Source organism: Zingiber officinale, chromosome 4A (genome assembly GCF_018446385.1).
Source record: "Zingiber officinale cultivar Zhangliang chromosome 4A, Zo_v1.1, whole genome shotgun sequence".
NCBI lineage: Eukaryota > Viridiplantae > Streptophyta > Magnoliopsida > Zingiberales > Zingiberaceae > Zingiber > Zingiber officinale.
The window spans coordinates 115,303,896-115,320,259 of NC_055992.1; the positions used below are offsets into that span (position 1 = coordinate 115,303,896).

General features: G+C 41.5%; 2 protein-coding genes and 1 pseudogene across 4 annotated transcripts; 2 read left to right on the forward strand and 1 right to left on the reverse strand.

Annotated features, from left to right (window-relative positions):
- Positions 1-1,508: 1,508 nt before the first annotated feature.
- Positions 1,509-4,363, reverse strand: LOC121970678 (membrane-anchored ubiquitin-fold protein 3-like). 3 transcript variants are annotated; one of them, XM_042521538.1, is made up of 4 exons: positions 4,229-4,363; positions 3,784-4,119; positions 2,337-2,507; positions 1,509-1,860 (listed from the first exon to the last, which is right to left on the reverse strand). In XM_042521538.1, the coding sequence occupies exons 2-4, from the start codon at positions 3,911-3,913 to the stop codon at positions 1,805-1,807; spliced, it is 357 nt and encodes a 118-aa protein (XP_042377472.1). In that variant the 5' UTR covers positions 3,914-4,119; positions 4,229-4,363; the 3' UTR covers positions 1,509-1,804. The 3 variants fall into 3 exon arrangements, with proteins under 3 accessions (XP_042377472.1, XP_042377471.1, XP_042377470.1); XM_042521537.1 differs by having other exon boundaries at positions 4,203-4,350; XM_042521536.1 differs by having other exon boundaries at positions 3,784-4,349.
- A 1,375-nt stretch (positions 4,364-5,738) lies between these two features.
- LOC121970681 lies at positions 5,739-6,471 on the forward strand (annotated as a pseudogene).
- A 28-nt stretch (positions 6,472-6,499) lies between these two features.
- On the forward strand, positions 6,500-8,525 carry LOC121970680. The gene is made up of 3 exons (XM_042521539.1): positions 6,500-6,875; positions 7,134-7,888; positions 7,969-8,525. Exons 1-3 carry the CDS (start codon positions 6,579-6,581, stop codon positions 8,411-8,413), a joined length of 1,497 nt encoding a protein of 498 aa, XP_042377473.1. The 5' UTR covers positions 6,500-6,578; the 3' UTR covers positions 8,414-8,525.
- Positions 8,526-16,364: the final 7,839 nt, after the last annotated feature.

Genomic DNA, 16,364 nt, shown 5'->3' on the forward strand with positions numbered 1-16,364 from the left:
CGTCCCTCCCCTCCCTAATCCATCCACCCTACGCCCTCGAGTCCCTCGCCGCGGGCCTCCTCGTCTCAGCCAGCCTCTCCCTCTCGGTGAGCCCTAATCCCCGCTATTCCATCTCGATGAAAACCTCGGCTCCGCCAGCCGCGCGCTATCCTGCGCCAGTGCGGGACTGAGATCGAATTAAATTGAATTACAGTTCCGCGGCGGTCCCCACTCCGCGGGGACAAAAGCGCGGTTTCACCTACTTTCTCCCGGCATATACCATCGAATATTCCTTTCTCTTTTTTTTTTTTTTTTCCTTTTTTCTTTTACTTGCATTTATCCAAATATCTTGAGGTCGAAGATAGTGTAATAATTGTTAACAGATAAATGGAACACGCTTTAGTTTTTTTTATTGTCCTATTTATTTTCTAGAAAAGTTGCTTTGATAGACAGTTAAATTAATCTTTTGAAAAAAATATATTAAAGTTTGATTTTCTAGAAAAAATTAGTCATTTTTTTTTTGTTCAATTCAGCACTATTTATCTCATCAAGCTTCATGGTTTTGATTTTTTATTGGTGTATTCATCAAGATTAGCAACATAAGAGGAACATATGGTTAATTTCATTGATTGATATGTCAGGATCTGGTCTATGTCATGGTTTACCCTCGACTGACTGGGGAGAATTATGAAGGAAAGAATGAACAAAGTGAGCCTGTCGATGCCGATGATCACGAAGATGGCAGCGGCGAGGACGAAGAGGATGTGTACGAGGATGATGGTGCTGCGGGCAACGAAGAAGAAGAAAATGGTGAGAAATATGAGAACCCTCCTAATGATAATAGTAAGGATGTCTTGGGCAATGGTGCTGGAGGCGAAGAGAACGAAGATGATGATGGCGAGAAGAAACAAGGAGATGATCCTGAGGATGAAGAAGATAATGATGACGACGACAAGGAGGAAGATGAGAATGAGGATGGTCGCGTCGATGAGGAAGAGAGGGTGGTAGAAGATGATGAAGGGCGGGATTACGAGGATGAAGAAGAGGATGAGGACGAGGAGGCAATTCAACCTCCAAAGAAGAGGAAGAAGTAACCGAAGAAGATGACAATTTCTAACTTTGGTTTTGTACTAAGATTCATGGTGCTTTACCATGAATCTTGGAGTTACAATTCCTAGTGCATTAGAGACTACTTTGACAAATAAAAGTTGAATGCTTATGTTTAACTTAGCAACTTATGGAGCAAATTGTCATGACTCCTTAGACAATTTGGAATCGATCTCGATTCAAGCACAATACTTGAAGTGTATGTTCTTTTGGTATACTATTAAACTTTGCAACCATGATATTGTAAGAACATTTATGCTAAGAGATGTATAGGTGATAGCTTCATGGGAACGTGAGTAAAACACTCATGAACTACCGAACCAAATCAAACTAAACAGAGATAAAAAAAAATGTTAGTTTGGTTTGAAACTGTTTATTTCAAAACCAAACTATGCCTCTTCATTCTGATCAAACACACTAAATAGAAGAAATGGAAGCAAATATATATTTCTCTTGTTTCAGATCAAGGTACACAGGCTCGAATCTGGCAAGTTACAATCAATTTTGGCAAATTTTCTGGCGTCAATCACAATTTCTCCGAGGTTACAGTCAAACAAAAACTAGATATGCAAAGCAAGCGTGTATTTAGTTCCTCCAGTTGTCGGAATGGTGCAAACTGGTGTTATGCAACTGGATTTTACAGCCAAGTTTACGCTAAAGTTTCAAGAGCAGACGACTTACTAAAGATATCTTGATCGTTTGGTGGCCTTCTTGTTGGTCAGAGGATCGTGCAACGGCATCTACTGTGCCGTTTGGATTTCACCAATTGCTTTTCTGTAAAGAAATGAAAATTTTGTAAATATATGGATGAGCATGATAGAATCGCGTTTGGAAAGAGTTAATAAGCAATGAAAGAAAATTATACTGTGTACAAGTTTCGGAAAGAAACATGGCCAGCCATTGAACAACGGAAAGTAAAGATCTAACAAGAGCATTACCTATCAAAATCCTCCCACTGAAGATAAAACTAAGCATGCTAAAGTCGGTAAGAATGAGAAAGGATACTTGAGATTTCTAAAATGAACCCTTAAAACTCTCGACCATGTGATTCTGATGCATACTGAAGAAATTCAACTACCTCTTAGGATCTATGACTGTCAAAATGATAAAACTGCTTCAGAGTATCCATGAACACCCTAAAGCATCTCTACCAGACAAGTCAGAGCTCAATTAAAAAGAAATGCTAAGCTGCTAAAGTTCTTACAAAAAGAAGAAAAAAAAAATGTAAAGCTACAACACAAACAAGGTACCACTGTTTTTGTCGAGTACAGGAGGCCGAACGACAACATGCATAGTGATGACACCACCAGGAAGCTCACCAACTGGTACCCTGGACTCAGCAATGGTCCTGTTATTCTCTAATATTTTCCCCCCATTTATGAGCTTAACATCATTTATTGTTCTTGGAGCAATGTCTTTTCCTGCAAGTAAAAGGGTTATCATCACATTAATGAAATCTTGCAGAGAAGGATAAGAAATATGAAATTTTCATGAAGATGAATAAAAATGAACTAGATAAGTACCACAGTAGAAGGCAGTCTTAGCATCGAGAATAATTGCCATTTCCAAAACAAAACAATTCATAACAATACATAAAGAATGGATGCACCACAAATATATGTCATAGTGATAGATTGATGGATATAACCAAATGTTAGGCTTAATTTTATCCATCATTTCTCCAGTATTCCAAGAATATGAGTATGTTCATATTGTAGTAGGAAGGATAAATGGCCAATGTATTGATAGCTGAAAAAAATGTTTCGAACCTCTTTCTGTGCCAATAGGCACAAGCGAGACAATATTTTTCACCCGCCAACAGACACCAAACTACTTATGAATTTGGGACGAGGTGAGGGCAAGGTTTTCAGCCTTCTTTTGAGCTGTGACATGATGCAAGGACCACTTCTGGCATTCCACAAGATCCTAAGAGGCGACGACTAGGGTTGCTCAATGTGCTTTTGCAGTGAGTTTCTATGATGATGTTACAAACAGGATCCATAGCTTAACAATGAGATTCCTGCCTCCTCTGGCAACGGCTAGGCGAAGACACTTCTTTCAGCCTTCCATGAGTTACGACAAGATGCAAGGGCATAGCTTTGGTGACTATATGACACACAAAGCAAACATGAGGGTTTGTGATGACTGTAACGATGTTTGACGCGGTAATCAATCACCACCTCCTCCTCCCAATTTCTTCTTCTATATATTACAATCTAATCTCAACTGTGCATTTCAGTTCCTTCCTCTTCATTATCAGTGCTTTTTGTTATCAGCACCACTCGTTCCGACAGGAGACCGAAACCCCAGCTCAGAACAATATTTCAAGCCTCAGTTCAAACACAAAAGATGTTAACCAAAGGTCTTGGAATATGCGTATTCATCCTAGATAGCAACTAACAGGTTTATGGTCTTGACAGGAAGGAACCACAAACATGATGATAATATTTCGAAGTGAACACTCAAAAATGTATAGCAAAAACACTGAGATGAACTACAAATCAAATCAAAAGAGGAATTCATCAAGAAAAAAAAAACGAAGCAACAGAATCACTAATCTACAAAACTAGACCATAAAAACAACAGGATACGAAGTTACAGTCGTGAATTCGTCGCCAATACGAGAAATCTAACGAATCTCATACTATCAAGTGAAAGGGCAGCGGCGCCACGATAAGAATAAGATCAAGGAGTTACCTTGAGGCCACTGTGCGAGTATGAATTCCTTGAGAGAGGCGACAGTGGTGGAAGGTTCATACTTGTTTGGGCCTATGTCGGTGCCATCAAAGATCCTAAACTTGAGCTCCACCAAGTCCTCTTTCGCCATTCCAAACGACCTCCAACGAAGAGGATAATCTTCAGTTCTGCACAGCGCAGCGACCTCCCTCGACGCAGATCCAATCCAATCCAATCCAATCCAATCCAACCCCAAGGGATAAAAGAGGAAGCTTCAAATCAACAGAAGAAAATCCGTCCAGAATCCCAAGCAAGAGCTGAAACTTACAGCGAATATCTCCGATCGCCGCCTTCTCCCTGATGAACCTAAAATCTATCAGTACAAAACCTCAACTCGACGAGAAATTCATTACGCTGAGAGAAAAATTCCGAAGAACAACTCGAGAAACCAGGACGAATCCTTAACAGCTAGGGCATTTTTCACGTCAAGATCGGAGCTTGATGAGAAATCCCCAATTGGGACTCTCTCGTAGACCGAACGAGATTCATGCTGTGGCTACTCCACTCCCATTATTCCCTATCAGCCCTGCATAAATATTAGTGAAAATTTTCATTCTAACCCTCGTACTTTAATCATATTTTACACGCCCCCTTTGCTTCTATAGCAATTTGTAGCTTGTAATGGTTGGTTAGATGCCCTCTTTAGCAAAGAAAGCTTAGTCAAGATAATTTGGATAGGCTGCGAAAAGTTAAGCACAATTGGTGATGATCGCGGGAGGATGGATAAAATGACCTAAAGTGGTTATAGTTTTCGCATCATTCATATTATTGTTTTAGATAACTTGTATTTTAGTTTCAATTGAATCGAACTCGATAACCATCCTTATCGCATTGCATACTCCTCTTTTCATTAGAAAAAAAAAAAAGATGAAATGGATAAGTGAAGACAAGAGGAACAAACTAACTCTTATTAAATAAGGAATGGATATGATTCTTTAAGAGAGTGATTGCAATGCAAACTATCAACAAAGAAAAATACGATTAAATAAATAAACTCATATCAATCATTCTCTTTGTCAAACTTAAGGTGACAAATTACTTCAATCCTTATCATCATTAGTACAAATCTAATAATAAATGGATTATTAAATTTCCTTTTTCCATTAATAAATTATTTTCGTAGGACACATTTGCAAGAATCTTAAGGTAAATAATTTTATTCAGATGCTAAAATAGTGGGAGGAAAAAAAAATGATTCCTTGTTGCTTATTTCTCTCTTTTTTTTTTTCTCTCAAGTGGCAAAAGAATTAGTTCTTGTCTTTGATGGTCACTGCCCACCAATTCATCATCCTTGTCGTTTAGATGTATTTTAATTTTGAAAATTGTTTTATTTTGATCACTCCCTACTCACTTTAGTGTTCTTTAATATGTCAAATCCAACATTATTGAATACTAAAGGCTGATTCTTGTACCATTGTAATTAATTACAAGCAATTTATCAGAAAAGTTTTAAAGTATTAGAAAAGAATCGAGTTTGTATCTTTGATTCTTTTTTATATATATTGTGCACGATCAGTGGCAAAAGCCAAAGATTCGATATGAAAATTCAATTTGACTATGTCAAATCAAAAATAGAAAAAGAAAATTTATAGGAGGAAGATCTCTCGCCGGGGCAACTCGTCGTCGTCGTCGTCGACGTCGCCGCCGCCGCCCTCGCCGCCCCCAAGAAGTCTTGAATCCCCGTCGTCAAAGGAGGCGGCGAGTTCATAGTCTCAAACTCTCAATCGACCAACAAAATCCAGTTTTGATGCTCGGAACAGGGGAATCCTTCACCTTAAATCGTGAATCGATGATCAAAATCGAATTTTGATGGCTTTGTCGGTTAAAATCGATCCGCTGGGCTGCGGGAAGAACCGCCGGCGTTCCTGAAGTGGTATCGATCGAGAGGCAGAGCTGATCCACTGGCGCGGCGGGCGATGGTGGCGGAGGTGAGCATCTTGGTGGGGGCAGGCGTGGAGCGGCGCGCCGTGGTTCGAGGCCAGCGCCGACCCAGCCGCCGTCGCTCCTCGGCACGCAACTCATCCTGATGTGGTGGATGGAGTCGAAGAGGCGGTCGATCGGTTTCTTCAACCCGGACCGCTGAAAACTTCGCCGACGCCACCGGCGACCATAGATACCCCCAGAAGCAAGTTCTTCGACCCCTCGGCCTCGCCGGCGACATCAAGGATGCTGTGTACATGGCTGATCGACTTCGAGAAGCTTCAATGGCTCAAGCTGATTAGCTGAAGGAGATCAAGCACGCCATGCTCACGTGAGATTTGGACAACTAATCTTGATTAATTAAGTCGATTCGCGACCATAATTAACCACAATTACCTTAATCAGAAATAAATAAAATATAATATTTAAATCATAAAACACATCGACGTCAAGCATGGACACCAAAGTTGCCCTGACCCATCCAACACGCGTAGTCTCGATGACTCTTGACGTCAACGGACCCAACCCCTCAGTTGGGATACAGCGGACCCATGTGCCCTGTCAATCATTACTTAGGTAGAAACTTGGGTCGAAACAAAAGATGTCCAGTAAATACGATCTTGACTACCGCTTCCTGAAGAGTTACTCCACACCTACCAACCAGAAGTGTACCCATCACGTGGCATCCTGTACTGTGACTGTTCCACCTTGTAGTCCAAACCAAAACCGCATCTGTCACCCCGCCTTCTTCGGACCTACGAAGTCTACGCTTCCGCGTTTCTAGTCTTCTTCTCTTCGAAATCTCGATCCAGCGGCGACGGCAACGGCGGCGAAGGATGAAGCTTGGGGCGGCGGAGTGGCGGACTCTGTTCCTGGTGAACCTGGCGGCGATCATGGAGCGCGCCGACGAGGCGCTCCTTCCGTCGGTGTACAAGGAGGTGGGGGAGGCGCTACACGCCTCGCCCACTGGCCTCGGCTCCCTCACCCTCTTCCGCTCCATCGTCCAGTCAGCCTGCTACCCTCTCGCCGCTTACCTCGCCACCCGCCACAACCGCACCCACGTCATCGCGCTCGGCGCCTTCCTCTGGGCTGCCGCCACCTTCCTCGTCGCCCTCTCCGGCACCTTCCTCCAGGTGTGCGCCTAAAGACTCCATCTTCGCAATCAATTTCTTCACTTTTTTTCTTCGATTTGCCTTTTGTTTTTTGCTTGACGCCGAAGGAATTTTGATTCGCTGTATCTCGATTGGATGGGACGATTTGTCCAACTAGGGTTTTGGGCTTCTAAGCCTCTGTTCTTGGTCAATTTTTAATAGGGCTACAACATTCCAATTTCTACTGCTAATTTCAATCCCAAAGGATTCTTTGTACTCAACAATTCCTCTTTCCTTCAGGTGGCAATTTCTAGGGCCTTGAATGGGGTTGGATTAGCATTGGTGACCCCTGCAATTCAATCCCTTGTTGCCGACTCCACCGATGAAAGCACCCGAGGTACAGCTTTCGGATGGCTACAGTTGACTGGCAACCTCGGGTCCATCATCGGTGGCTTCTTCTCCCTACTTTTAGCTTCCACCACTGTCATGGGGATTGCTGGTTGGAGAGTTGCCTTTCATATCGTCGGCATAATCAGTGTGGTGGTTGGGCTGCTCATCCGGCTCGTTGCTGTGGATCCTCATTTTCTCAATGGCCCTAGGCCAGCAAATGGCCCTGTCTCCGGCAGGAATTCTATGTGGGAAGATGTTAAGGACATGTTCGACGAAGCAAAGAGTGTTATCAAGATCCCATCGTTTCAGATAATCGTGGCTCAGGGAGTCACTGGTTCATTTCCATGGTCTGCATTGTCGTTCGCACCGATGTGGCTGGAGCTCATCGGTTTCTCTCACGAGGGGACGGGGATTATCATGAGTATGTTCATTGTGGCATGTTCAATTGGAGGGCTAATAGGAGGGATGATGGGGGACCTTCTGGGCAAACGTTTCCCCAACTCCGGGAGGATAATTCTTTCTCAGATAAGTTCTGCCTCTGCGATTCCGCTCGCCGCCTTGCTGATGTTGGTCTTACCGGACGATCCCTCCACGGGAATACTACACGGCCTCGTCATCTTCATCATGGGCTTAAGCATCTCTTGGAATGCTCCAGCTACAAACAAGTATGTCTGATAAAGACAAATGCAAGTTCATTCTTCCATTTGCTGAATTGCTTTTGAGTTTTGTTTGTTTTTCCATACAGTCCTATATTTGCAGAGATTGTGCCTGAAAAATCAAGAACAAGCATATACGCTTTGGACCGATCCTTCGAGTCAGTTCTATCTTCATTTGCTCCTCCCGTCGTCGGCATCTTAGCCGAGCGTGTTTATGGATACAAGCCGGTGTCGATCGGACAAAGGGGCAACAGTAGTCCCGAAGCTGACCGGGAAAATGCTGCTTCTCTAGCGAAGGCACTCTACACTACAATTGCAATTCCTATGACACTCTGTTGCTCTATCTATTCCTTCTTGTACTGTACCTATCCAAGAGACCGAGAGAGGGCGCGAATGGATTCGTTGATTGCATCGGAGCTGGAACAGATAGAGTTGGAAAATGCTCGTGATATCGTTTACAAGGAGGAAGATCTTGAGATAGATGGCTCCGATGAACGAACACTACTCTCCGACAAAGTAGACTTACCGAATTGAAATGCCCCGATTACAGAGAAGAAACACTTTTTCCCTTCATATTTCTTAAATTAGGATATAAGGTGATGAAAATGAACAGAAAAGTTATTGGGAGGTAGAGAATATTTAGCAATTGTTCTTTGTGGCTCTGCATAATAAACTTCCAGTTGCTGGTAAGTGTGCTTCTGAGGCCCTCGATTCCTCCTCCAATTCAACAAACCGATGGATCCGAGCACGAGAATCTTGACGCGAGCGGAAATCTTAATTCTACCCATCTCCTTTCTATTGCGTTCAGCTTGCAATGTTGGAAGGCAAAGTTGGCATGTGAGCAGCAAGCGTGTTCAAGCAACACTAGTGAGGGAGCGGACAAGGGCATTCACTGAAGCAAAGGTAATTTTGTTCACCCTGAACGTACCTCATTATTTGTTTCACAGTAAGATAAAGAGAAGTAAATCACATACTAAGCGGCTAGGAAGACATTTAATCTTCAAGGAAATGAACCCCGCAAGAATTGACAAATGAGATAATTATCACTCGAGTACCAACTCGGTTATACAGTGTGAGCAATCAGAGATGGGAGTTTTCGGTAGTGGCATCGTTCGCAAGTGACAAAAGTGTTCCGACAAAGGTGAACCAATTGACATGAGCAAGTATATCTGACTCCTTGGATTATGCCAAAGTGTTCCGACAAAGGTGAAACAATTGACATGAGCAAGTATATCTGACTCCTTGGATTATGCAAAAGTGTTCCGACAAAGGTGAAACAATTGACATGAGCAAGTATATCTGACTCGGATTATAATGAGGAGGATAAGCTCGAGGAAATGAATAAGGAACCTTGAACTCCTTTCTGATTTTGAAGGAATGGACAAAAATAGCTAATGAATAAATGTGTCAATTCGGGTGGGCCGTGTGACTTCAGAACGGATTGAAACAAGCACGGTAACAAAAACAACGATTAGCAACCAATAATTCCAATCGCAATAATTTAGGCAACCGTCATTTAATGATGGAAATTTCATTCCATCACTAATTTAGTGACCTAATTTAATTTCTATCACTAAAATTAGTTACGGTATTAAAAGTTCATCACTAAATATAATAACAAGATTTAATCTCCATTGCTAATATTAACAACATAAATAAAAGTCTATCGCTAACATTAGCGATGAAATATTTATTTTATGAGTGATAAATAAAAAAATTAAATTGAAAGTCAACACACTTCAGAGGTTATTTATCATGAGCGTTCGAGTCTTGAGTCTCTTGTGAGTCAAAATGATATAGTGTTTGAAAATTTAGACTTCATCTATCTATGAATTCTTGCATTTACTATTTTACTAACATCTAGACCTGATCTTCTATCAATTGCTCACTATTGACCTGATTCTACTCTAATGTCGTGATTCGATTATTTAATTTTTGATTTTTTTTGTCTTAACGTTTGCACTTCATTTCAATAAATGAAGAACTAGATAGGCCCCTAAGCCCATGAGTTATTACACGATCATATATAGGCCCCTAAGCCCATGAGCTATTACACGATCATATGTGACTTTTTTTTCCTAGAAGTCAAGGTCGTAGAGGGAGTTCTTTTTTCTTTCCACCAACAATGTCATAATATATATCATTTAGAACATCATCTGAAAAGAGTCTATAACTCCTCTCTCGCTATAACAGGCTAAGACGTCTAAGCAACTCGATGAATGATTTCATCCTATGTAAAAAAATATTATTAATATCTAATGTAAAATTAATAAAGCTAGTAATTGTTAAATGTAAGCGAAAAAAGTATCATCCTTTTTTGTGTATCGCGAAATACCTTCCAATACATGAGAGGTCTCCATAAAGTATCTATATACATATACAATTTTTTTTATAAAATAAAATAAATTCATTAATAATTTTAAAAAATCTAATATAACTTTATAGAAAACTTACCCAATCTATTTACGCTATAAAAAAAAATATGGATTTAGCCAGGAATTTTAGCAACGTAAATAATTTTAGCGATGTATTATAAACATGTATGCTCTTAATAGTTCTGTTGGGATTCAATCAAAGCTTCATATCGAAAGATTTATGAAAGATCATGGGTTTAAAAAGATGTAGGATACCTCTATTGGCATGAGACCTTTTGGGTAGAGCCCAAGAGCAAAGTCTTGAGGGCTAGGCCCCCAAGTAAATAATATCATGTCATTGTGGAGATATGTGAACATCGTTTGGGAACAACAAATGGTATCAGAACCATGGTCCATACTGTTGGAACCCCCAAGGTTGGTTTTGGTGTGATCAACAAGTTAAGTTAGGTTCTGTTGTTTTCTAACCTTGTGTCTAAGTGTGCAGGAGCTTAGGAGCACAGGTACTCAAGCGGAAGACGCAGCTAGCGAGAAGGACGGCACGCGGTGCGTCCGAGGGACGAGGCGCTGCGGAAGAGTACACCGGCGGACGAGAAGGAAGTGCGCGCGGTGGTTCTGAGGTACGAAAGCCGGAGCGGAAGATTGCTCGGGGAGCAAGAGACGCAGCTAGCGCGAAGGTCGGCACGGGGTGCGATCGAGGGACGAAGTCTGCGGATGAGTACGCTGGTGTACGAGAAGGGACACGCGGCAATTCCGAGGGACGAGAAGCCGGAGGGAAGCACGCTCGAGAAGACCGGAAGATGGGTTCGGGTGAGCCCTATTCCGGATGTCAGAGATCACCCAATCAAGCGGATCCGGAGCAGAAGACCCGGACCGAGACGGGGACTTAACGGAGAAGTGGTCCCGGACAAAAAGTCAACCGTAGTTGACTTTTTGCTCCGGGGCGCCCGGACCCTGATTTTGACCAAGATCGCGATTTACGTGATCTGAACGTTGGGGGATAAAATTTTATCCCCCCCAGGGCGCCCCGACCAAGGCTATAAATATAGCCTTGGTTCATCAGTTCAGAAATTGTAAACAACACTTGTGTGCTTCCACTGTTTAGATTAGCTTCTGTCTTTCTGTGCTTACACTGCTGTAAACGAGGCTTCTCCGCCTGAAGGAGCTCTTAGTGCGATCTTCATCCTTGGATTAACAACCTCCCCGGTTGTAACCAAGTCAAATTCGGTGCCTCGGTTTTATGCTTTATTTTCTGTTTAATCTATTTTTATGTGTTAGCTTAATCGCGAGAAAGGGTTGTGTTTGATTTTTAGGCTATTCAACCCCTTCTACCCGACCGCATCGGTCCTACAAGCGCTTCAGGAGGACTAACCGCCGAACGAAGCAACAAGATGGCCGGATCCAACATCCACGCACCAAAATTCGAAGGGGACTTCGCTAGCTGGAAAAATCGAATGGAGGTATTTCTTGAAACAAATTATGATTTATTACTAACAATGGAATTTGGCTATGAAGCACCAGAGGGCAAAGCAAGAAATCAATGGTCAAAGAAGGAGCAGGCTGACCACGTGGCAAACAAGAAAGCAGAATTCCATCTGCTAAGTGTACTTCCAACACAAGAAGTCAATCGAGTCGGTACCTACAAGTCGGCAAAGGAACTTTGGGAGAAATTCCTGGAGTTACACGAAGGAACATCCGAAGCCAAACTTGCAAGACGGGATTTACTTCGTAACCAGCTTACAAACCTCCGATTTGAAGAAGGTGAAACAATTGCACATCTACACTCGAGGATTCAGGAACTCATCACTAGACTTACGAATCTCGGAGAAGAGGTAAGTAACCGAGATTCGCTAAGGTATGCCCTAAATTCCTTTCCTAGAAACTCAAAATGGGCATCACTAGTAGATGCCTTTTACATTTCAAAAGATCTAGAAAAAATTTCATTAGATGAATTCTTTTCAACTTTTGAAGTGCATGAGTCAAGATGTACAGGTCCGAAGGAGCCCAAGAATAATGTTGCTCTTAAAGCTTCGAGAGACGAACCTGAGTCAGAATCTTCTCTCGACGACGAGGAAATGGTAATGATGGTAAGACAATTTAAAAATATTTGTAAATCTAGGAAATCTAACCATCCGCAGGGAAGAAAGAAAAGAACCATCCGCTGCTACCATTGCGATGAAGAAGGGCACGTCAAGGACAATTGCCCTAAACTGAAGAACAAAGGGAAGGACAAGGGTAAGAAGCCTATCCAAAAGCGCAAGGCCCTAAAAGCGACGTGGGACGATACGTCGTCGGAATCGGAAGTCGAGGAGTTCTCTGGGCTCGCGTTAATGGCGAGTCATCAAGACGACGACTGCAAGTCAAGCTCTTCCGAAATGAGCATTGAAAGCATCGATGAAGGGGGAGCCACGTCCGAAGAGAGCAGCAGTTCAGGGGGAGAAACCGACAACGAGATCGACAAGGTAAGTGAGGTACGATCTCTTCCTCCTGATAAAATGTTTAAATTCATTAAAATTTTAACAAAAGATTGCTGCAAATTAGAAAATGAAAATAAAGATTTAAAAGCAATATTAGCTACATCTTGTCCGTTAGAAATGCTAGATAAATCAAATTTAGAAAAGGAAAAATTAAAATTAGAAATTCAAAATTTAAAAATTCAAGTAGAAAACTTGAAAAACTCTGCTTGCTCATCTAAAACCAATTTTAGAAGGTTCAATAATTTGAATTGGTATTATAGATATCACCAGGGACAAATTAAAAATATCTCTAGAAAATATGTCCCTAAGAAATTTTTAGTTAATCCAGTAGGTTGGAACCTTTATTGGGTTCCTAAATCTTGCTTAGTGTAAATTTTAAAATCAAAGTTAGCGCTTTAAGTGAGAAAATTAAACAAAAATTTCTTTATGGGCTTTGACTAGAAAGTGGTTGTTGCTCCAATAACCAAGAAGGCCTAGTGCCTCGCCACTGCCTGGAAGCCAAATATTGAAATAAATGTTTAATTAATAAAGCATTTGTTTTAAAAAGTTATTCAAGCATGTTTCAAAATTTTGACATAAATTTTTTTTAAATAATTAATTTTTTTTAAAATTCTATTTTCAAAAATAATTTTTACTTAGAGTGTTTAGAAAAATTTTCAAAAATTATTTTTTTCTAAGTTAAAATTTTACTTAGAGTTTTTTCTGCTTTTATTGATTCAAAAATATTTAATTAAGTTTTATTGATTGCAAAATTATTTTTATAACTTAGAATCTTTTGACTTAAAAATTTTTTTTAAGGTAGCTTTTCAAAATTTTCTAAGTCTTTAACCCTTAGATTTTTTTTGGAACCCCATTTTTTGTGATCAAAGGGGGAGAAGGATAAGTATAAGTCTAGGGGGAGGTAGCCTAAAACTATTTTTTTCTATCTTTGTGCACTAAATTGTAAATTTAGTTAGTTTATTTTTTGTCTAGTTAACCCTAGCTTAACTTGGGTTGATCACACCAAAAAGGGGGAGATTGTTGGAACCCCAAGGTTGGTTTTGGTGTGATCAACAAGTTAAGTTAGGTTCTGTTGTTTTCTAACCTTGTGTCTAAGTGTGCAGGAGCTTAGGAGCACAGGTACTCGAGCGGAAGACGCAGCTAGCGAGAAGGACGGCACGCGGTGCGTCTGAGGGACGAGGCGCTGCGGAAGAGTACACCGGCGGACGAGAAGGAAGTGCGCGCGATGGTTCCGAGGTACGAAAGCCAGAGCGGAAGATTGCTCGGGGAGCAAGAGACGCAGCTAGCGCGAAGGTCGGCACGGGGTGCGATCGAGGGACGAAGTCTGCGGATGAGTACGCTGGTGGACGAGAAGGGACACGCGGCAATTCCGAGGGACGAGAAGCCGGAGGGAAGCACGCTCGAGAAGACCGGAAGATGGGTTCGGGTGAGCCCTATTCCGGATGTCAGAGATCACCCAATCAAGCGGATCCGGAGCAGAAGACCCGGACCGAGACGGGGACTTAACGGAGAAGTGGTCCCGGACAAAAAGTCAACCATAGTTGACTTTTTGCTCCGGGGCGCCCGGAACCATTCCGGGCGCCCGGACCCTGATTTTGACCAAGATCGCGATTTACGTGATCTGAACATTAGGGGATAAAACTTTCTGCCCATGGCGGAAACCTTTAGCCCCCCAGGCTATAAATATAGCCTTGGTCCAGAAGCTCTTCATCAGTTCAGAAATTGTAAACAACACTTGTGTGCTTCCACTGTTTAGATTAGCTTCTGTCTTTCTGTGCTTACACTGCTGTAAACGAGGCTTCTCCGCCTGAAGGAGCTCTTAGTGCGATCTTCATCCTTGGATTAACAACCTCCCCGGTTGTAACCAAGTCAAATTCGGTGCCTCGTTTTTATGCTTTATTTTCTGTTTAATCTATTTTTTATGTGTTAGCTTAATCGTACGAGAAAGGGTTGTGTTTGATTTTTCAGGGCTATTCAACCCCCCCTTCTACCCGGCCGCATCGGTCCTACACATACTAGATGACATGTAGGGGTGGCCTTGAACGAAGTTGAGGGAGGCTCAAAGCATGATCGGATGTTTGCAGGGAGGCCTGGAGCAAATCAAGGTGGTTGGATACTTGCGGGGAGGCGAGTAAGTCAGGGTGACTAGATGCTCGTAGGGAGTCCCAAAATATGTCAAGAGATACTCGTAAGGAAGCCCAAAGTAGGTCAAGGTGATCATATGCTTACGGGGAGGCTTGGAACAGTTTAGAGTGACCGGATACTTGTGGGGAGATAAGTAGGTTAGGGTGATCGGATGCTCAAGAGGAGGCCCGAAACAGGTCAGGGTGACCAGATGATCGTGGGGAGGTCCTGCTGATGAGTTTGATAATATTGAGGATCAGGCTACTGATACTTGATCCTGGTCGGGAATACACTTGTAAAGGAATGAACATCTTTAGTAATCATCGGTCTAGTCCCATACTGCTAATAATTTGCCGCCATAATCTCAATAAGTTCTTTGGCCTGAATAGATGTCTTCTTAACTGGAGCCCCTCCATTAGCTGCATCAACCTTACTCCTGTCCATGAGACACAATCCCTCATAGAAGTACATAATCAGTAGTTGATTGCTTATTTGGTGCTAAGGGCAACTAGCAACAAGTTCTTTAAATCTCTCCTAATATTCTTGAAACGGTTCTCTTGTAAATTGTTGAATTTCACAAATACTCCTTCGAATAGCTGCGATTCTAGAAGCAGGAAAGAACCTCACCAGAAATAATTTCTTCATCTCGATCTAACTGGTGATAGAGTTGGATGGGAGACAATACAACCAATCTTTTGTTGAATCTGCTACTGAAAATAGAAATGCTCTTAGTCTAACATCATCTCTTGATACACCATGTGGATTCCATGAAGAGCAAACAATATCCAATTCTTGTAAATGTCTGTTGGTATCTTCACCAGATAGTCCATGAAATTTCGATAATAGATGTACAATTTGCCATAACTTGAAGTCTGTCTCTAAATCAGAATAATGAATGCAGAATGAATGAACTGACAAATCTGGTGCCCAAAACTCTCTGAGTGTCTTTTCAGTGTTATCTATTTTACTCATCAAATCTGAGGTTCTGATTACACTAAAACTCTGAAACTGCTAATGATATAGAAGAAATTTCCTGATCTTACCTGAAACACTCATGCAAATACCATCAAAAGATACAAGAAAATATACAAGATCAAAAGTGTGCATACAAGAGATGAATAAGGAAGTCCTAACAATATTTTTAAATTTTTACAACCACCAAAGAAATAGAAATAAGGGAAAATAAAATAAAAAAGAATGAAGTGCAAACTATTGAAAAACTGAAACGGTGGTTTAAATGATGAGATTGACTTAAATAGGTCTTGATTCTTGATGTAGTTGTTAGTAATCTCCCCTCACCCCTTTCCTTCAACCTACAAAGTTCCAGGGAAAAAGAGAGATACTAATAGTGACATCGAATGAAAAATAAAATAACAAAGCAGAAAAACAAGAACAAGATAAAGATAAAACTATATATAGTCTAAAAATAAACTCACACCACTAGTAATTCCTTGGCAACGACGCCAAAATTTGATGTGTAGTGGAAAGCGACTGTCACTCGCTCACATCAAA